At 40.2% G+C, this 20,737-nt stretch overlaps 2 protein-coding genes across 2 annotated transcripts; one reads left to right on the plus strand and one right to left on the minus strand.

The window, feature by feature from the left end:
* Positions 1-1,539: 1,539 nt before the first annotated feature.
* On the minus strand, positions 1,540-9,823 carry tm9sf1 (transmembrane 9 superfamily member 1). Its single transcript, XM_005754636.2, has 9 exons — positions 9,311-9,823; positions 7,977-8,185; positions 7,184-7,315; positions 5,962-6,084; positions 5,498-5,856; positions 4,467-4,621; positions 4,047-4,232; positions 3,072-3,345; positions 1,540-2,594 (listed from the first exon to the last, which is right to left on the minus strand). The coding sequence occupies exons 2-9, from the start codon at positions 8,178-8,180 to the stop codon at positions 2,201-2,203; spliced, it is 1,827 nt and encodes a 608-aa protein (XP_005754693.1). The 5' UTR covers positions 8,181-8,185; positions 9,311-9,823; the 3' UTR covers positions 1,540-2,200.
* A 109-nt stretch (positions 9,824-9,932) lies between these two features.
* On the plus strand, positions 9,933-16,010 carry fen1 (flap structure-specific endonuclease 1). Its single transcript, XM_005754635.2, has 12 exons — positions 9,933-10,050; positions 10,478-10,572; positions 10,725-10,827; positions 11,118-11,220; positions 11,379-11,442; positions 11,787-11,896; positions 12,225-12,361; positions 12,621-12,687; positions 12,935-13,066; positions 13,182-13,333; positions 15,383-15,497; positions 15,733-16,010. Exons 2-12 carry the CDS (start codon positions 10,491-10,493, stop codon positions 15,808-15,810), a joined length of 1,143 nt encoding a protein of 380 aa, XP_005754692.1. The 5' UTR covers positions 9,933-10,050; positions 10,478-10,490; the 3' UTR covers positions 15,811-16,010.
* The last annotated feature ends 4,727 nt before the right edge of the window (positions 16,011-20,737 follow it).

Genomic DNA, 20,737 nt, shown 5'->3' on the forward strand with positions numbered 1-20,737 from the left:
CTGTGATTGCAAATGTGTGTAATTATTTTTAAATGTTTGTCATTCTGTTTGTTTTTGCTTTGTGCTGACAATGAATAAAAAATTTATCTTAAAAGAATTAACACTACAGTGTGTGTACTTTCTGTAAAAATAAATGTTTACTGAACTAAAAGTACAAATGTTCTCCATTAAAATATACTTCTAACTCTATAAAAAAGAGGTTTCGATGTTCTGTGTGTTTGTCTTTGACGGGTAAAGAGTATGCAATATATTCAGTTTTAAAACGTATATTATATATAAATACATTAACTGTAGTAAGGCTATAATTAATGCTAGCTTATTTTAGTAAACGACACAGTCACAGTAAAGCTGCCCTGGTTGTATAACGGCTATCATCTGCAGAGAAATGCTTTATTTTCAGTGTTATTTTCAGCTAGCTTTTTGCTTTGAGTTAGACAAAGCAAAAAGCTAGCTGATACACTCCCCTTAGTTAACCTTTGAGTCTTAAAGACCTGGATTACCTGTAATTTCCTGCTTCTAAATTCAGATAAATCTTAGGTTTTTGTACTTGGCCCTAGAAAGCTTAGAAACAGAAACCTTGATTATTCAGGCCCAGTCTTATCTTAAACTAGTACCATCTCACCCTATTAGAGCACTTCGCTCTCAGACTCCTGGCTTACTTGTGTACTTACTAGGAAATTCAAAAGTAGAATGGGAGGCAGTCTTCAGCTTGCATACCCCTCTTCTCTGTAACCAGCTCCCAGTTGTGTTTGAGAGACAGACACTCTCTCCACTCTTAATATGGGGCTAAACATGTTCCTTTTTGATAAAGCATATAGTTAGGGCTAAATCAGGTGATAATGATAATCAGGCCTCAATCCTAAGGTAGGATTGATCCTGCAATTAACCTAGCTTCTTGTGATGAGTGTTTCTTCTTCACTCACCATGTGTCTTCTGTCCCGTCATCCTCCTCTAAGCTAAACCACTTACGGCAGATGGTTACCCCTCTCTGAATCTAGTTCTGCCAAACATTTCGTCCTCTAGTTTTGCTCTTCCCGCAGTCACCAAGTACTTGCTCATAGGTGCTTGTCTGATTATTGGGGTTTTTCTCTTTTAATGTAGGCCTCTTACAGTACAAAAAGTCTTGAGGAAACAGTTGTGATAAAATGGAATTATGAGTTATGGATTGGCCTCTCCAGAGTACAGACCCCAACATGAAGGAGTGTAGCATCATCTTGACAGAAAACTGAACACAAGGCAACCAAAATCCAAGAAAGAGCTTTGAATGTCGTTCGAGAAGCCTGGAGAACTATTCCTGAAGACTTCTTAAAGAAATTAGAAGATGGCTCAGTTCCATGTACGTTTGCACTTTTCAAAACATTGCTCCAACCATTTCACATTTTTCTAAAAAGAAATTAGACTGCATGAGACTTTTGCATAGCACTATAGATTTTGAGGTTATATAGCATTTCTTAGGATCTGGTGTGAGTATGAAGAAAGTTCTACTCAACAGTTGTGACAAAACAAGACTGAAGAGGGAAAAATCCAGAACACTGGCAGTATTGTATTAAAAAGAGTTTTACTGTAAAGACTATATTTACATCAGAACCAAAATCACAGTCAATGGAGACCACAGAATACAGTTACAATATTGCTCCCTTCCCCACCAACTTCAATCTAAAAGGCATCATTCTTTTTATCCGCTGCAAGGCCATGTGGAGCTCAAACAGGCCAGTGCAAAACAATGCGTTTATTAATAGCTCTTGCACAATAAGCCAAAACTACAGTACCATTCTGCTGGTCTCAGTAGGTAAAGTATATTGTGGGAAATTTAGGACATATAGCTCCAGCATAACTGTGATGGACCATGAAGCGGGAATCAGATGCTGCAGTCTGAAAAAAATCCATTCACTCACGTAGCAAATCCAACAATTTACCCATTTATCCCTGATGGGAAGCAATCATCCCTTTGTGTTGAAATATCCCCTTTTATCATAAATCTATGCGATTCCAGCCCCAAACTCATCTGAGCTTTCACCAATCCAGCACGCTGTCCAAGTTTAACTATTAACCCCTTTTAAATCAAGGAAAAGGCCCCTGTTTCTCCTCACTTTAATGCAACAGGTGTGTATGAGTGAAAAAGCAAAAGAGGAGAATGAAGATTGTCTTTGTGTGCTAAGTGGAAATGTCTGTTTTAAGTTGCGTGTTTCAAATTGAATTTCTAGTCCATCTTGAGGCTACGATAGATGTAGCGAATAAATGCCAATGAGGACCAGAAGGACACGCTGCCCAGCATCAGGGAGAAGACCATCGCTGTGAGCAGGGAGTACCCAAAGAACTCAGTGCTTTGCACCAGGCCGCTCATAGAGGACCGGTTCCTATAGTAGAAAACAGAGTAGACAAAGATGAAGATGCCGGTGGATCCCGTGCTCAGCACACTCCTCCACCACCATTGGTAGTCTTCGCCAGACAGCAGGAAGTAGGTCAGTGCCACAGAGATGCAGGCGCCCACAGACAGGAGAATGGCGAAGACACACAGCAGGATACCGTACAGCGTGTAGTGCTCTCTTCCCCAAACAGTGGCAAAGATGTAGTACAGCTCCACTGAGATGGCACTTAGGGAAAGATTGGATGGAAAACAGAGTTAAAAATCCAAAAATGAGAGGGAGTAATTCTAATAGTTTATTTTACGGAAGTCAATCAATCTAAATTCAGCTTCGATGTATACTTATGTAAATGGTGCATTAAAAAAAAAGAAAGAAAAAAAGAATGAAGTGCAGCAGTTCCTGGATATTTTCCTGTTTAGTTTTAATTACAGGAAACATTAGTGAATAGTGAGCAGTGATCTATAAAACATGTGAATGCAAATGAGATGATAAAAAAAACAAAACAAAAAAATTCACTTTTGCAATAACTGCCTATTATCTTCCTAGGGCTCTGGATGATGGGTTTCCCTTTAATAGTTCACAAGTCTAATGTTAATTACTTGTGATTAAAACCATAAAGTGTTTTATTGTCACTTTTTCTAATCTCTGATCTATGAGTACACTTCTACAAATCTCCCCTTGACTAAACACCTGAGGTCAGCTCACCTGAAGGGAAGGAAGCCACCGATGGCCATGTGCACAATCGTATGTTTGTACCAGGGCTGAGTCGGGATCTGTCTGGGGATATTACGGGTGCGGCACGGTGCCTGGAAGCTGCCAGCTCGGTTCTTTCCCACAATGCCACCAATGATTGTTAGCGGGAAGCCCACCAGCAACCAAGCGCCCAGCAGCAGGAGCACGGTGGTGGCCGGCAGAGCCTGAGTAGAGCCGCTCCACCAGTGGACAGAGTTCACTACACTCCACGTGAAGAACAGTGGAGCTGGAGGGATGAATAATCAAGTTAATAAAAGAGAAGCATCTAATAATCCATGTAATGTTTCCTTTGAGGGTTGCTAGATAGCATTATGTCATAAGGAACGTGAACAAAATACTGCAAAGTGAACACAGATTCATGAGTAAATAATTTACTGGGTGGATTGTACATTCAAATATTACAACTAAGTTCCTTTCATTTACTTTGAGGGTTTTTAAGCTTATATTTAATAACATAGTTATGAAAAACTGTGACAAAGAGTAGGTTAATGGCATTCAGCACAAAGCCCAACTGGGAAACAAACCAGAGATCAGCTGGAGAGACCATCTGTGCCCACATGGTGTCTACCTTCACCATCAAGTCATCCCGCAAAATACTATCAAAATCAATTATATTGATTGTTCAAAACAATTTTGCAAAAGTTTAAAAAAAAAAAGCACACGAAAACTGACCACATCCAAGTGCAGATTTGAGAATGGAAATATCTCATTATCTAACTAAATCAGACATTAAGTCTTTAATCTTTAACCTGCCAGCTCCTTTGTAAATGGTCAACACGAGGTTTGAGTGCGGCAGATAACTGTTTCGCATTTCAAAAGTGTTGCTAGGAGGCCGAAAAACACGCACACCAACCGCACAGCCTTTGATGAGAAACTGACACGTGAACATGTGCTTTTAAATGCCGGGTCGCTTCCATTTTCACTTACCGGAGAAGAGAGATGATGTGAGGATGATGTTCCACACCCAGCGCTGGCCGTTGATCTGTGTGTAGAAACTGCACGAGACGTAGCCTGACACACAGCTGGTCAGAGCATACAGGACGATGGATGCTGAATTGATGGCGCCATGGCGGTGCACATTGAACATTCCCAGCAATGCCATGAGGATTATCGCTAAAGCAAACAAAGGACATATTTAGGTGATTATCACAGGCCCTTTATGTATATACAAGTTTCAGGTTTTCCCTTTTACTCTAATGCTTGGGACAAAGACTGTTGTTATGGGATAGAGGTGCTCAGAAAACCAGAATGCTCCATTTCAAAGGGAATAAAAAAAACAAGACACCTCACTGGGATTTAACAGGCCAGTGTTTCATTGTGTTTGTGAATTTGAGAGTCAATACTCACCTGTGGCAAGGGTAAGGAACTGAGCCCCAACTCCCAGCACAGCACAGAGCAAGCTTTTGAAAGGAGGAAACCTAAATACATCAGTATGGATGATTTTCCAACCATTGTCTCCTTGGTCCAGATCATCGCAGCCACCCTCCTCTTCCACATTGTACCTGAAGGTGAAAGCAAAGTATTTTTATCACTGGGAGAACCAAAACGAGAGCAAGAAAAGTCTCTGCTATATTTACAGGTCTTGCAGGTAATACAGGTCCAGGAATTGCATACAATTTTGCACATTTAGGCCAAAAAGAAACTACATTAAGGACTAAACTTCAAATTAAAGCTTTTATTTAAACATAGTAAAATGAGAGCTTGGAGACAGAAAAAACAACAAAAGCCCTTAAAGTGTTCAACAGATAAAAGGATATAAAATAAAGGAAAGGAAAACCTCAGATTTTCCTGCACACACATCTCCTGGTTTTACAGAAAATGGTCTGAAAAAGAGAATATCCAGTAAGCTGCTCATTGCTTTGCTTTGAGCTGGCAGGAAGGCAACAGTATCTCAAATAACCACTCGTCACGACCAACGTGGAAGAGCATCTGAATAAAAAACATGTCCAACCTTGAAGCAGATGGGCGTAAAGCAGCAGAACTCACTTGTGCTACTCCTGTCAGCCAAGAACAGGAAACTGGGGCTACAATCTCAATCAGCTTACCAAAGTCAGATATGAGAAGACTAGAAAAACTGTCTGGCCTTTTGATTTTGGTGTTAACAACGTGAAAGCATGCCTTATATCAACAAATCAGGCTGGTAGTGGTGGTGTGATGCTGTGGGAGAGACTTTCTTGGTTCACTTTGGCCTCCTACAGTATTGTGCCCAAGGGTTCTTTGGCAGGCAGACTGAAGCAGCTGGGAATTGCACCTCCAACCTTCTGTGCTCAGCCAACCCATTATTAAACCACATTAAAGGCACAAAGAGACCTGACATTTTGTTTTGTCTTTTATATTCAAGCAATGCATTATTCACTGTCTTTGCATCACTTACTCACCTAGCAAAGTCATTCTTAAGGACTCTCATGAGAATGATGATGACGAAGCCAAGAAGCAGCACCACCAGCACCAGTGAGTTAATGATGGACAGCCAGTGGATCTCCAGTGTTTTGGGGAAGAACGAGTAGTCTCTGAGACGCTCGGCTCTCCGGGAATAGGGCAGAGATGATTCAAACCAGTGCACGCTGTAGGTATGGGTCACCGTCAGGCTGCCTCCTCCTACTCCGACGCCCCCCACTGCTGCACCTGCCCCCTCCTCTAATGGAACAGGCTTAACGTCTTTTACTGAGACATTGGCGAAGATCACATAGTCGCCGTTGTACTCAATGTTGAAATCCAGGTGAGTCCACAAACCCACCTGATAGAACAGAAAAGAGGCAGGAGTTTAGAAGTAAGAGGAATGAAGCTTAGTTTGGTTTACCAAAAGCTTAGCATATCAATAAAACATTTCTATAGTTTCTACCTTGTGGCTGTGAGGCAGGAAACCACTCTCCTCTATGTATCCTACAAAACCCCAAATTGGAATATCGTCCAGGACAAATTCAAAGTAGTACAGCTCCTCAATGGCCTCACGAAGCTCGTCCACCTACCAAGGAAAAAAAACAAGCACCAACAGTTAACAGATGACATATTTTAAGCAGTAGTTGTTGTCATCGTTTGTTCTAATATGATGGGATCACTGTTTTTTGTCCTTGTCGATATACATGGTCTAGAAATAGTGTCTCTGTATGTTGCTATTAACTTGTATGTAACATCAACCTGGCAGAGTCTACAGATGAAAATTAGCCAAGGGCTATAATCTGGCACATTTACATTTGTTAAAATATTCATTAATATGTATTGTCCCTCTTTTTTTTTTTATTAGAACAAGGTTGTGGCCTCACATAATGAAACAGCTGTGCTAAAGTTGTACAGATGTTTATTATGTGAAACTGCTATTTTACAGACTCCAAGGTTCAGCATACAACAAAGTACAGGTGTAACAGCAAATATCAAGAGGGATTCGATCCTGATACGGATACATGTATCCAAGGTAACACAGGATGAAAGACTTCCATAAAATGCAAAAAACCCCAAAAGTTTTAGTTTTATTATCTTATCCAGGAAAAGAAAAAATAACTGCTACAGAACAGCAGATCTAAAAAGGAAATCCGTTTGCACATAATTTCTGGCCACTTTGAGAATGGCCTTGATTTCCATTAAACAAGGTCCAGGAAACATTCTTCAGAGATTTTGAGCACAGTCAATGCCATGTTTATTTAAGCTTTGTGACATGGTTTGTTAACCTCCTTGAAGCAGAAGATGGTATACGGAGGTGGTCAGCCAGTTCTGACTCATCAGACCAGGAAACATTTCTCCAGTCTTTGGTGAGCCTGTGTGAACTGTAGCCTCTGCTGTCCTGACAGGTGCTATAGCCCATCCACTCTACTGTCATTTTATATGTCCAGAGATGCTCTTTTGCATACCTTGGTTGTAGGAGCCATTTTTGGGTTAATACCCCATGTTGCCGCTAGAGGTCACCTTTTTCAGTTTTCTGTATGGGAAACTCGAGTTGAGGAGTAGAATAGCATTTTTGTTTCATTTGTAAGCGGTGCTGGTCAAAGCTTTCAGTGTTTGCAGTTTATAACCAACCAGTTTTCTGATGTTAAGCATGTTAACTATTACAAATTTACTCGTGTAAATACCTGTTTTTCTGAAAGAGTGAGCTGGCAGAGAATTGTTTTCTCCACATTCTTTTTGAAGCGGATGTTATATAAAGACTCAGCCATTCTGTCACCATCCAGCACTTCTCCCAGGCTCAGAGACTTATGATGCACCTGATGAAAGAAGTATTAGCATTTAATATACAGGATGTTTAAAAAAGTGCCAGATTAGTTGATCATAATTCTGAGAGCAGTTATTTTAAAACTGCCAGCTAAATAAAAATCAATACAATGTTACTCCGGCCTTTGAAAATGCAGGCTAAACTGCTACCAACACAATCAAGCTTCCAATAATGACTTTTCCCTTAAACCTGTGAGCCATTAAATAAACTATCAACTTAAAGGAAAAGCTTGTGTTTTGGTGGAATGTGTGAATTCCTAACAGCAAATCAGTTACACAAAATTATTATTATTATTACTCTTATGTTTCAAGATGTCATTTTTTATCACATTTTTACAAGAAAATGCCATGATCTTTCTATAAAAAGACACTTCTTTACTCAACATGAATTAATACGTGTTTTCAGATTTTTTGGTTGGGAGTAACACTTCACCTCAATATCACATCCTCACGTAGAAACAAACAGATAAGGGATAAAATATAACATAGTAAAGTCTTTTCTTTGGACTCTGAGATAAAAATATGTTCACAGGAACTGGAGATGTAAGCCCTGAGATTTAGATATTATCATTACACTCTCATCGACATGTCTCCAGTTCCTCTGTTTTGTTACAACAGACCAACACCACGCAGTGACACAGAACTAACACTGACCTTCTCCGGCCTGCAAACAGGCAATGTGTAATAGTGATATGTCTCCTGGGGGTTATGATAAGGGCCCACTTTGTTGACATAAAGAGTCACATTGTCTCCAATCTTGTAACCAAGGGCCCAGCCTAAGAACAAGAACAGGATCAAGACAGAGTGCAGCATCATCCTCTGACAGCCACCTGACGGGCGTCCTGTTCCACGACACATGGCCCCTGTTGAAAACACGACAGCTTATCAGTTCAGGTTCATTTTAAGCTAGCCTGTCTCTCACTTTTGTGCACTTCAAATGTGGCACGTAATTATCTTAACGCAGAGAGGTAGAACTGCACAATTTTATGCAACGTCATTCCTGCGATGCTTCAACAAACACAGCAGAAAATGATGAAACTGGCTCAAATACAGATGCTGTGTAACCACAGTGAATTGCAATGCATTTCATCAGTTTCATCAGCCCAAAAGAGGGTTTGGAATCAAATAAGCACCGTCAATTTCTGTATGTTGGAGTTTACAAGAGCAAAAAATAAGTAACATTGCTCAGAGCTTAAGTTTTCATCCAGGTGCAGAGTTTCAGAGTTGCTTTCAATTTCAAAGTATATTAGACAAACATTAGTGTTCATGTTATGCTTAACTTTCATATGAACATGTATTAAGTTTGTGTTGGAATGGTGACGCATTATATACAATGCCACACCTCCCCTTTCATTTGCATACTCTACAAAGCACACAAATGTGTTCCCTATCAACCACATTTCCTGAAAAACCACAATCCTCACATTTTTTTTGCAAATGATAGAAGGAGAACTTCAGAAGGGCGACCTAAAGTTATTGCTGATGTGGCATTAGTGTTGAATTTCACAGCAATGCAAATTTGGTCTGAGTGGTAAAGTTGCAATGCCTTTGACATAAGCCAGATCACTTTTTGATCGTCCCCTGTGACGAACTAAAGAGTAGCGTCACAGCTCTATGCACATCTGAACTTTTTACTAATTACAGGACTACATAAGAAGCCCATAAAGTATTTAGAAAGACTCAAGCCAAAAGAGTTAAATCAGTTGAATGAATAATAGCAGCAAACAGGCAGAAACAGGCAGAAATGCCTCACACAGCGAGATAAGTAATAGTATATACAAGAACTGTAATAAGCAGTAAGAGCAAGGTCCGCAACACTACAAGCTCTGTCCTGTTTCTGTGGACAGCAGTATGCTTATAATCAAAGGGGGCCTCCTTAAATTAAGTAAAGCAAGCGATTCATCCACATCAACACTGTTTTACTCCAAATAAGCACATGCTCGCTAAAAAAAAAGACTACAACAACGAAATCAACACAGTCGATCTACCGTTCTCTCCGTCGTCAGTCCCGATGCTCCAGATCCAACAAAATCTGTCTGTCCGCCGGCTTCCTTGGACTTCAGGCCCCAGTAGGCTGCTCTCTTCTCCGCTACACTGGAGCTCAGTGTGAAGATTCAGCCTTACAGCCGAGCATCTTGGAAATTCTTGATACTTTGTGTAAACGTAATATCACTACCTTCATATCCGGGTACACTGAGTACTTTTATTCACACATGGGCCAGTGTGGAAGAAGAAGAAGAGCTCCGACTCCACGTCACCTTACAAAATAAAAATAACGACGACTCGGCTGAGTTTTCCGGATTGGGCGGGGAAACAAGAATACACCTGAAATGTTACCGGTTAATCCCAGCCGGTGACAAATTTCACTCACAAGCAATGTAAAATAAACGTGGAGTATTTACGGTCTTTAACGCCTCGGGAAATTATGAACTAAAAGGTAGGAGTTCGCAGCTTTCGACGGTGTTATTTTTCCCCCTTTTTCCAATAAACCGGATTTCCTTCAACGGTAAATAACCAATCAGTGCCTTCGCGGGTCTTCCGTGTCGGAACTCAGGCCTGATTAATAAACCCTGCACTATCGATGCACGGGTTTTAGGAGTACCTGGAAGTGCGGCGCTCGATAGATCGATAGAAAATGCCTGCTATTTGATTTCCCGCGAAACAGTCACAATTCCTCGCGCTCTAGGACGTGGAGTAGCTGCACGAGCTGAGGCGTTTTACTAAATTGGTGAGTCCGTTGTAAATGTTAACATTATATAACCTGAAAGCTAGCTTTGATAATAGATGGCTACATCCTGTGGCATTTTCATTGAGGTCAGCTGGTACACACTAGTAGATCAAAGCCAGGACACATTTCTGCTCTCCAGTTTGCTTACATGAACCCGTCGATTTAAAGATCATTGTAAATTCACAAACCTGGCACACACATTGCTGAGAGATAACAAATGACGTGGAGCTCGTCTTTTAATTGATACGAAGCCTCCGTTAAAAAAAAAAAAAAAGGTTCGTATTTGTAAATAACTTGTACTGTGACCTCATTGTTTTCTCAAGCTTCTGCAGACCTGCACCAGTGATGGGGCCTTTGTGAAATGCAGTTGGGATGGAAATGACACAGCATGTTAATCCAAGAGCTTCACTCTCTCTCTTGTTCTCAGATATTCTGACACAATGGGAATACACGGACTTGCCAAGCTAATTGCTGACCAGGCCCCTGGTGCCATTAAAGAGCAAGACATAAAGAACTTCTTTGGTAACTGTTCCAGAATACACTGCTTATACATAAGTGATGCATGAGTGTCGGTCTACCCTCAGTTTGTTGCAACATACAGTCTGTATGGTGCATGATGGAATGCTAACTCTTTATGTCATTGTTGAACAAGCACCTCTTTTCACCTTCTGTAGGCAGGAAAATTGCTATTGATGCCTCTATGTGCATCTACCAGTTTCTGATTGCTGTGCGACAGGATGGTAACGTTCTACAAAATGAAGATGGAGAGACAACAAGGTACTGCTGCAACAATAAACATTTAAAATTGAATAAGAAGACCTAATTGCGACAGACTGGCGACCTGTCCAGGGTGTACCCCGCCTTTCGCCCTATGACAGCTGGGATAGGCTCCAGCGCCCCCCGCAACCCTGAAAAGGATAAGCGGAAGCGAATGGATGAATGGATGGATGGATGGACCTAATTGTAGATCCTTTGCAGATGCAGTAGTTCCTCTGTTGAAACTTAGTGATTTGTAGCTCAGGTCTGAGTACACAAGAATGATTTTTGCCTTTACTCCTTTCTTCAAGCCACCTAATGGGAATGTTCTACCGCACCATCCGCATGTTGGAACATGGAATCAAACCTGTGTATGTGTTTGACGGCAAGCCCCCACAGCTCAAGTCAGCAGAGGTGAGTAAGGATTTCCTCTGGTCCTCACCCATCTGCAAATGGTAACATTTGTTTTCAGTGCAGTGGATTTCTGTCACTCATTTATGTCAGCAACTCCTTACATGCTCTGTTTCATACTGACAGCTCTCTCTCATTCTGATCGTGTCTTCATCTTCTAGCTTGAGAAAAGAGGGGAGAGGAGAGCCGAAGCTGAGAAGATGCTTGCCCAGGCCCAAGAAATTGGTAAAGACTTTTGGGGGGGGGGTTGTTGGTCAAAGAGTTTAGAGTCAGCATGGTTTGTTGGAAGTTGCTAGTTTTTAAACCAAACTTGAACTCAGACTATATCACAACTATTATGGGAAAGTCTGTGAACATGTTTTCCTTTAGGCATGAAAGTCTACTGTAATTGTTGGACTATAAGCCGCTACTTTTTGCACAAGCTTTGAACCCTGCGGCTTTTAGTCAGGTGCTACTAATGTATGTACAAAACAGGATTTTCCCCTGATTTTAGCTCGTGCGGCTAATATTCAGGTGCGCTTTGTAGTCCGGAAAATACTGTAATTGGATTTTATTCTCTCTCAAACCAGGGGAGCAAGAGAACATTGACAAGTTCACTAAGCGTCTGGTTAAAGTCACCAAGCAGCATAATGATGAGTGTAAGAAGCTCCTGACCCTGATGGGAGTGCCTTACATTGAGGTGAGATTTCTATTTCTACACATTTTTGTGGCATCAAGAATATTTCCACACTTATTACACAGTTTGGAGACATCCCTCCCATGAATGATTTGTGTTTTAACAATATAACAGACTTCTCATCCTCTTACCCTTACTAAGTTACAGTTACACAGTCCAGCTGGGGTCAATCACAGAGAAAGACAGAAATGTAATGAAATTATGCCTAAAGCTTAAAAATATACATGAATTGGGATTCTGCAGTGCAGTTTGAGGTAGTTGCATTAAGACAGATTGTGTGTATCATTCTGTTAGATGTAATTTTATTTATTTATTTTTCATTTCCTTAAAGGCTCCATGTGAAGCTGAGGCCAGCTGTGCTGCTCTGGTTAAAGGAGGGAAGGTGTTTGCCACGGCAACAGAGGATATGGACGGGCTGACCTTTGGGACAAACATCCTTCTCAGACATCTCACAGCCAGCGAAGCAAAGTATGAACCGGCATCGCCTTTGACAGAGATATTAGCAGAGTGGAAATGACTTAAAGCTGTTGCCTTAATTCTACATCAGATTTATGTTTACCATATGAATATATGTGTATATGAGATGGTTCAAATGAATAAGTTCACGCTTAAAATTCATAAATTTGAACCAAGTTTCGAGGTTTTAGGATTTGGTAGTTTGATACCCACTATAGCAGCATAAATAGTAGTCATTAACTATAAGCTGTTCATTATTGTATGTATTCAGGAAACTTCCTATTCAAGAGTTCCACTTCAATCGCATCCTGCAGGACATCGGCCTGACCAATGAACAGGTAAATTTTTTTTCCTGACTTTTACAAAGGTTTATATAAATAAGTTTCTCTTTAAATCTGAAGCACTTCCCGTGCTTCTCTCATGATGACACAACTATCACTTGGTGCGTGTCAGCATGCTGTGCTGTTTGTTCAAAGATATGTGGTGGTACTCTCCTGGCTATCAGATGTTTGTGCTGTGGAGCTTTAAACACAACATTAATCTCAGTCTTTCTTGACATTTCCTCCTTTCTGTGCTCCATCCCAGTTCATTGACCTGTGTATTCTGTTGGGCTGTGACTACTGCGGAACTATCAAGGGGATCGGCCCAAAGAGAGCAATCGACCTCATCAAACAGCACGGCAGCATCGAAGAAATTCTAGAGAACATTGATTCCAATGTAAGTTAAAGGTTGCTGTAGTCTGTAGTGCGGGTCAGCTGAACGAGGTGCTGGTCAGCTGAGCGAGGTGCTGGTTCTGATTCTGTGTTTGTGCGCAATGCTTGTCTTTATGCAGAAGCACCCTGCTCCAGAAGACTGGCTGTACAAAGAAGCCAGGGGTTTGTTTTTGAAGCCAGAAGTGGTGGATTGTTCTACAGTGGAGTTGAAGTGGAACGAGCCGGATGAAGAAGGACTGATCCAATTCATGTGCGAAGAGAAACAGTTCAGGTGAACTAAATATTGACTCATTCTTATCTTCTGCTTTACCTATTTACTTAGTTTGACTGAGATGATCTGTTGTTGCTGTGACTTTGACTACACACACTTTTTGTTTAATGTTTGACCACTAGGTGGCACTGTTGTCTCTGTACATGAAGTGTTTCTGGCATCTTTTGCGTTCAATGGTTGATCATCTGCCTCCATCCAATCCTATCGTCCTCCTGTCACACAAACCTTCTGCATGTCCTCCTTTACTACAAACCGGATTCCAAAAAAGTTGGGACACCAAACAAATTCTGAATAAAAACTGAATGCAATGATGTGGAGATGGCAACTGTCAATATTTTATTCAGAATAGAACATAAACCACGGAACAAAAGTTTAAACTGAGAAAATTTATCATTTTAAGGGAAAAATATGGTGATTCAAAATGTCAGGGTGTCAACAAATCCCAAAAAAGTTGGGACAAGGCCACAGTGGTGAGATGCCTCACCACTGTGTGGCATCTCCCCTTCTTCTTACAACACTCAACAGACGTCTGGGGACCGAGGACACCAGTTTCTCAAGTTTAGAAATAGGAATGCTCTCCCATTCTTGTCTAATACAGGCCTCTAACTGTTCAATCGTCTTGGGCCTTCTTTGTCGCACCTTCCTCTTTATGATGCGCCAAATGTTCTCTATAGGTGAAAGATCTGGACTGCAGACTGGCCATTTCAGTACCCGGATCCTTCTCCTACGCAGCCATGATGTTGTGACTGATGCAGAATGTGGCCTCTCATTATCTTGTTGAAAAATGCAGGGTCTTCCCTGGAAGAGATGACGTCTGGATGGGAGCATGTTGTTCCAGAACCTGAATATATTTTTCTGCATTGATGGTGCCTTTCCAGACATGCAAGCTGCCCATGCCACACGCACCCATGCAACCCCATACCATCAGAGATGCAGGCTTCTGAACTGAGCGTTGATAACAACTTGGGTTGTCCTTGTCCTCTTTGGTCCTGATGACATGGCGTCCCACATTTCCAAAAAGAACTTCAAATTGTGACTCGTCTGACCACAGAACAGTCTTCCATTTTGCCACACTCCATTTTAAATGATCCCTGGCCCAGTGAAAACGCCTGAGCTTGTGGATCTTGCTTAGAAATGGCTTCTTCTTTGCACTGTAGAGTTTCAGCTGGCAACGGTGGATTGTGTTCATTGACAATGGTTTCTGGAACTATTCCTGAGCCCATTCTGTGATTTCCTTTACAGTAGCATTGCTGTTTGTGGTGCAGTGTCGTTTAAGGGCCCGGAGATCACGGGCATCCAGTATGGGTTTACGCCCTTGACCCTTACGCACAGAGATTGTTCTAGATTCTCTGAATCTTCGGATGATGTTATGCACAGTTGATGACGATAACTGCAAAGTCTTTGCAATTTTTCGCTGGGTAACACCTTTCTGATATTGCTCCACTATCTTTCAGCGCAGCATTGTGCGAATTGGTGATCCTCTACCCATCTTGGCTTCTGAGAGACACTGCCACTCTGAGAAGCTCTTTTTATAACCAATCATGTTGCCAATTAACCTAATTAGTGTTAATTGGTCTTCCAGCTCTTCATTATGCTCAAATTTACTTTTTCCAGCCTCTTATTGCTACTTGTCCCAACCTTTTTTTGGGATTTGTTGACACCGTGGAATTTTGAATCAACATTTTTTTCCTTTAAAATGATAAATTTTCTCAGTTTAAACTTTTGTTCTTTATGTCCTATTTATGTCCTATTCTGAATAAAATATTGACATTTGCCGTCTCCACATCATTGCATTCAGTTCTTATTCACAATTTGTTTAGTGTCCCAACCTTTTTGGAATCCGGTTTGTACATCTATGAACCTCCTCTGTGCTTCTCTTTTCCTCCTGCCTGACACCTCCACTTCTTTAGAAAAAGATATTTGATGTACAGTGTGTTCATCTTGCAGGTTTATACTTTTTTTTTCTTTTTTTTTTTTGCCTGTTAAATATGTGAACGAACATGCTCATAGGATAAGTAGCTTTTATTTATTTTGTGTATGTGTGTGCAGTGAGGACAGGATCCGTAACGGCTGTAAGAAGATTGTGAAGAGCAGACAGGGCAGCACACAGGGACGTTTGGACTCTTTCTTCACTGTCACTGGGTCTCTGTCGTCCAAGCGAAAGGTACATGTCAGAAAACTATGGTACTGAGTGTGTGTTCCTTTTTTCTGTTTTGTTTGTTTGTTTTTCTGTGTTTAAAATTCTTTCTATTCCTCTTGTAACTATAAAAAGCAGGCAGAAGTGTTTGACTGACATATTTAATTTAGATCTCGTTATAAAAACAGGAAACTGCTGGTGTAGACTCATTTCTTTTCTTAGTCCTGACACTTTCTATACTGCTTTTTTTTTTCTTTGTCAGGAACCTGAGATTAAAGGATCAGCAAAGAAAAAGCAGAAAACTGGAGCCACACCAGGCAAATTTAAGAAAGCCAAATAGACTGAATGTATCCATAAATTAATGAGATGTTATTGTGATGAGTGATGTTTGGAGTTAAGACAAAAGGAAACTGCTACTGTTACTTTTTTTTTTTTTTGTAACTTTCTGTTGTATCACCTAACGAAACCTGAGCTAGCTGTATTTTAATGAGTGTTGGACATTTTTATTTCAAGTGTTGGAAATAAAAAAATTAAAAAAAAGTTTTTTTTTGTAAAGATCCTCATTTGTTGCCCTTTAACAGTACTGTGCAAAAGTCTGAAACTTCCCCTCTTATCTTTATATTTTGCTACCAATGAGCTAGCCAATAGTTCTCCAGACTTCCCTAATGTCTTGCAAAGTTTGGTTTTTTTTTTTTGTCCTCTCACTTTCAGTCTACTCCTTGCATCCAACCATCAGGCAACATGACAAACAACTAATTTCAAACTTTTCAACAAGGTGATTTTCAAAAAACTGTTATTCTATGGCCATGATACAAACAGCTATTAGGTGAAAATCTACTTTGATGAGTCTAATATTTAGAATACATTTTGGTTTATAGATAACATAAGATAAACCTTTATTAGTTCCAAAAGTGGGAAATCTACTTGGTCATGGCAGAAAGTGGACAGTATAAAGTTAAGAGCAGCAAAAATTAAGAAAAAAAACAAAAAATCAAATCAATTTAAATGAAATTTAAAAAAAAATACTTTGTCACAGGCAGTGGAAAATAAAATGTTCAAATGTACAGTCTAAAGAATGTACCATGTAAAATGGAATATAAATATGGACATCTGTATTTTAAGAATATAAATGTATGTATGGAAACTTAAAGTAAGACTAAATGTAGACTTGGCCAAGTTGTATACATGTACACAGCGAGCGTGTGTGTGTGTGTGTATATATATACACAGAGTGGATGTGTAAATAAAACGAGAACATTGTAGACACACACACACACACACACACACACACACACACACACACACACACACACACACACACACACATTCTGACCAAGCAGTAATAGCTTCACCCAAAAATTGCATGGCATCAGAAAAATTGCACTCAGTAATATTGCACATAAGAGAGACTAAGCAAAGGCATATTGTATTGGAATTGTGTTTGTCCGTGTGTGTGGTCATCTGCAAAGTCTTTGTTGTGGAGTCTGACAGCAGTTAGAAGGAAAGTCCTGTGGCATCGCTCTGTCCCACATCGTGGGTGCTGCAGCCTGCCCCTGAAGGAGCTGCTCAGTGCCTTCAGAGTCTCCTGCATGGAGTGGAAGATGTTGTTGTCATGGAGAAATATATTCCATGATTTCTTTTTTTAACTTAAATTGCTTCAATTGGCCTCTCTGAAGTTCAACATAACTGTGGGATCAATTGGACAGAGAACAAAAACAAAAGGCAGCCAACATCCAAAGAAGAGCTTCAAATGTGCTTGAAGAAGCCTGGAGAACTATTCCTAAAGACTACTTAAAGAAATGTCAGGAAAGCTGCTGTACTGATGGGCCGATTGATCCAAATATCAATATTGCACTGCTATGTTTAGTTGTGCTGCAGTTATGTGACTCGGAGACACTGAGAAGAGCTGTAAAGCTTTGTTTTATTGGAAATGAAAAAACATTCCTCAAACATGAACAATTTCTGAACTTCTTAATAATAATACTGATCCCCATGGGGAAATTACTCCTCTGCATTTGACCCATTCACTCAGTGAAGCAGTGGGCAGCCACTAAGCAGGCGCACCAGGGAGCAGTGTGTAGGGACGGTACCTTGCTCAGGGATACCTCAGGGTTGTCATGTGAGGGCTGTGTGCAGGCAGGAATGGTGGACCCAAAGTGCAGACACTCGGAGGCAAAACGTGAACTCGAAACAGCTTTAATGCTGAACTAAAAGTTACAAAACTGAGAATCCAAAAATAAACTCAGGCAGACAGACAGAACACACAGCACAGACACAGAGAAACACAGGGCTTAAATACACAGAGGGAGCAATCAGGGAATGGGTAACAGGAGGGAAACACAGCTGGGGCAAATCAGCAAAACCAGATACATTAACATGGACCTTCAAAGTAAAACAGGAAACACAACACAGAGGCGCAGACTTGACACAGGGATACAGCGACTATAGAACAGAACAGAACACCAGAACACTAACAAAACCCACACAGGAAACCTAAACTAAGATTAAACCTATAACCCATAAGGCAAAGCTAGAATAATGAAATGAACAAAATCAAAGAACCAATAAAAGACAAAACACTGGGTCAACGGCCCAGACACCCTAACATGGGTAGCCGTTCAGTGGATTCTAACCCCCGACCTTCCGATTATGGGGCGACCACTCTACCCTACTGCGCTATCCCTGCTTTTTGTGTTGCTTGGCTGGTCAATTTATGTTATATAACACTTTAAAACCACTGCAGCCGTCCCAAAGTGCATATTTACATTCCAGGACTCTTAAAAAAGCAAGAAAGGTTAGTTTTATTGTGAAATATTATGTAGTTCTCAGTGATTTAGTGGTGATTAAAATGTGTCCAGAATTTGGCAAATTGATGACGATTTATTTCAGAAATCATGACACACATAAGATGTCTTTATAAGTTAAAAGTAATGGTATTGGCAATACTGGACCTCTGCTTGGTATCAGATCAATATTGAAATTTGCAGTATTACACAATCCTAAGTTCAGGATTAACAGTGATCATAACAAATATTGACTTTCAAGCTCCTTAGAATTGTACAAAGTCTGTTTTTGCCTTATACTGTATACTCTATTTCTATGCATATATGCATAAAGCCTTGCTTCATGCCTACAGCTGAAATACTTATCATGTGTAAAAACTATACATCAGGGCATCCACACCATGCTGAGTGCAATTTCTCTGCAGGGCATTTGGGTTCCTGCTCTAAATAGAAAAGGGTTGATTGCACTTGCACACACATGTGTTGACAGGAAATCTTATATATTTATATATTAGGTTAAAGAATGCGTAAATTCACATAAAACAAACAGAATGTTAAAAGGAGAACAACATTACAGCAAGAAACACACAATGCGTGTGCTGCAAGTTCCTCCTGAGAATCCCACAGTCATGGCATGACAACTAAAATGTGTGTCAAACAGTACCACTTCCTTTGTGCTTAACCCTGCAGGGTTTAATGGTTTGTTTGAGCTTGATGAAATGGCAGATAAGAAAAAGTGAGATTTCATTTTGTGGCCATCTGAGCCACAGTGAGATGAAGCTTGTATACTACACTGCCAATATGTCGTTTCATGCAGCAGATTCAATTTTACAGTTAATGAAGTTTTATCATCTTAAATATTATGGACAAAATTTCATGGCTTGTTATTGCGGTGAAAAAAGAAAACCCTGCAAACACGACTGACTTTTTTGACACACAGACAAGTAAACATTTGATCATCTTCAAAACAATACTAATTAATAAGGTGGTACACATAGAAAAATGCTTAAAAGAAAATATGATTTCAAAAACATTTATTCAATAAATCTATAAAAAGCTGCAATGCTGTGAAGAAAAGTGTACCCATGATGTCAGAAGCTCTCATTTCCTTAGCAGTAATAAGTGTTGCACAAGTTCCCAACAGTCTTTGACATCAGCTTCCTTAAATTTATAACTACCGTCTTACACAGGAACTGATTGTGAACTCAAAGTTAAGTCCAAGGCTGCAGCCTGTACACTGCCTGAGCAGCATAACTACAGCAACAACACAATTTGCACCCACAGCTGCTGTTCAAGACACACATGTGTTATTCTTGACTCTAAACTTTCCTTTGACAGACAAATCTGTTCTGTTGTTGAAGATAGCTAAAGATAGAGAAAAGTCCAAAACTTTATTGCATCTGGATAACTGTAACTCCCAAGTCTCCTCCAATCTCTTTTGACATCGTTGGAGATAGTTTGAAATTCAGCAGCAACACTGTCAATTGACTCCAAAAAAATATAAATACCATTCCAGCCCTGGCCTCACTGCTCTCCATTTTAGAAGTCAGTTTAAGATTGTATTTAGTGTTTCTAAGGCTCTTGATAGTCAGGACCCATCTGCATAGCACCAGTCTCATTCATTTGCATTCTTTACATGTCCTGGGGTCACGCCTCAAACTAAAAGATATCAGAGCTTATGCAGTCACTGCTCCACATTTGTGGGATCAGCTGCAAGTTGATTTTGAAGTCTAGGCACAGAAATCCACCTTTATTCTCCAGCCCACAGAGAAAGGGCATGTGTGTATTAGTATCCTAGATTCCTACAGTTTTAAAAAATAATTTGGTGTTGTTGCTCCAAACAAGGCCTCACCATTTATTTTTACACAGACTTTCATAATGAGACACTAAAAAACATTCTTTAATGAGATGAAATGGATCTTCATCTCAGGGCATGCGTGATGTAGACTGACCAATCAGGCTAACATGTAGCTGCAAAAACTGTGCATCTTTGGAACTGATTTTAAAGAAGAAACATAAATAAATGACTAAAAACACGAGTTGACATATTGCAAGATATTTCTAGCACTTGTAGCTGTGCTCTTATCAGAACAACGCAGAAACTGACTGTGGTGACACAGTGACTGTATGACAAACAATGAAAACCACGAGGACAGGAAGATGAAATTGTCTGGTTAGCTAATAATGCACTGGTTGCTTATGTTGGTGTGCAGCTTAAACAAAGTTTTTTTTTTTTAATGTATGTATTGTGCCCTACATAAAGAAGGCACAGCTTATAAGACTGCTTTGTGATTTTTTGATTGCTTTAATGCAGAATTACATTCTTTCAGGTAATCATACTGAGTCCCAAAATGGGTTTTTATTTTACAAAGGGAAATTCGTTCTTTCATTATTTCCCTTTGGCAGCTGAAATCCCAAAGTTGCTACACATTTGCAGAAATATTACAAGACCTTATTGTTTCTCTTTTTGATAGGTGGAGTGTG

Source organism: Pundamilia nyererei, unplaced genomic scaffold, assembly GCF_000239375.1.
Source record: "Pundamilia nyererei isolate P.nyererei 1_Seehausen unplaced genomic scaffold, PunNye1.0 scaffold00614, whole genome shotgun sequence".
Lineage (NCBI taxonomy): Eukaryota > Metazoa > Chordata > Actinopteri > Cichliformes > Cichlidae > Pundamilia > Pundamilia nyererei.

Bases quoted from the DNA above. Each gene is read 5' to 3' on its own strand.
- tm9sf1 (XM_005754636.2), bottom strand. From the start codon at position 8,180: ATGTGTCGTGGAACAGGACGCCCGTCAGGTGGCTGTCAGAGGATGATG. The intron at 5,857-5,961 runs GTAGAAACTATA...CTGTTCTATCAG, and splicing joins TCCTGCCTCACAGCCACAAG to GTGGGTTTGTGGACTCACCT. The intron at 2,595-3,071 runs GTGAGCTGACCT...TCTTTCCCTAAG, and splicing joins GGTGGCTTCCTTCCCTTCAG to TGCCATCTCAGTGGAGCTGT.
- fen1 (XM_005754635.2), top strand. From the start codon at position 10,491: ATGGGAATACACGGACTTGCCAAGCTAATTGCTGACCAGGCCCCTGGT. The intron at 10,573-10,724 runs GTAACTGTTCCA...CACCTTCTGTAG, and splicing joins AGACATAAAGAACTTCTTTG to GCAGGAAAATTGCTATTGAT. The intron at 11,221-11,378 runs GTGAGTAAGGAT...TTCATCTTCTAG, and splicing joins CACAGCTCAAGTCAGCAGAG to CTTGAGAAAAGAGGGGAGAG.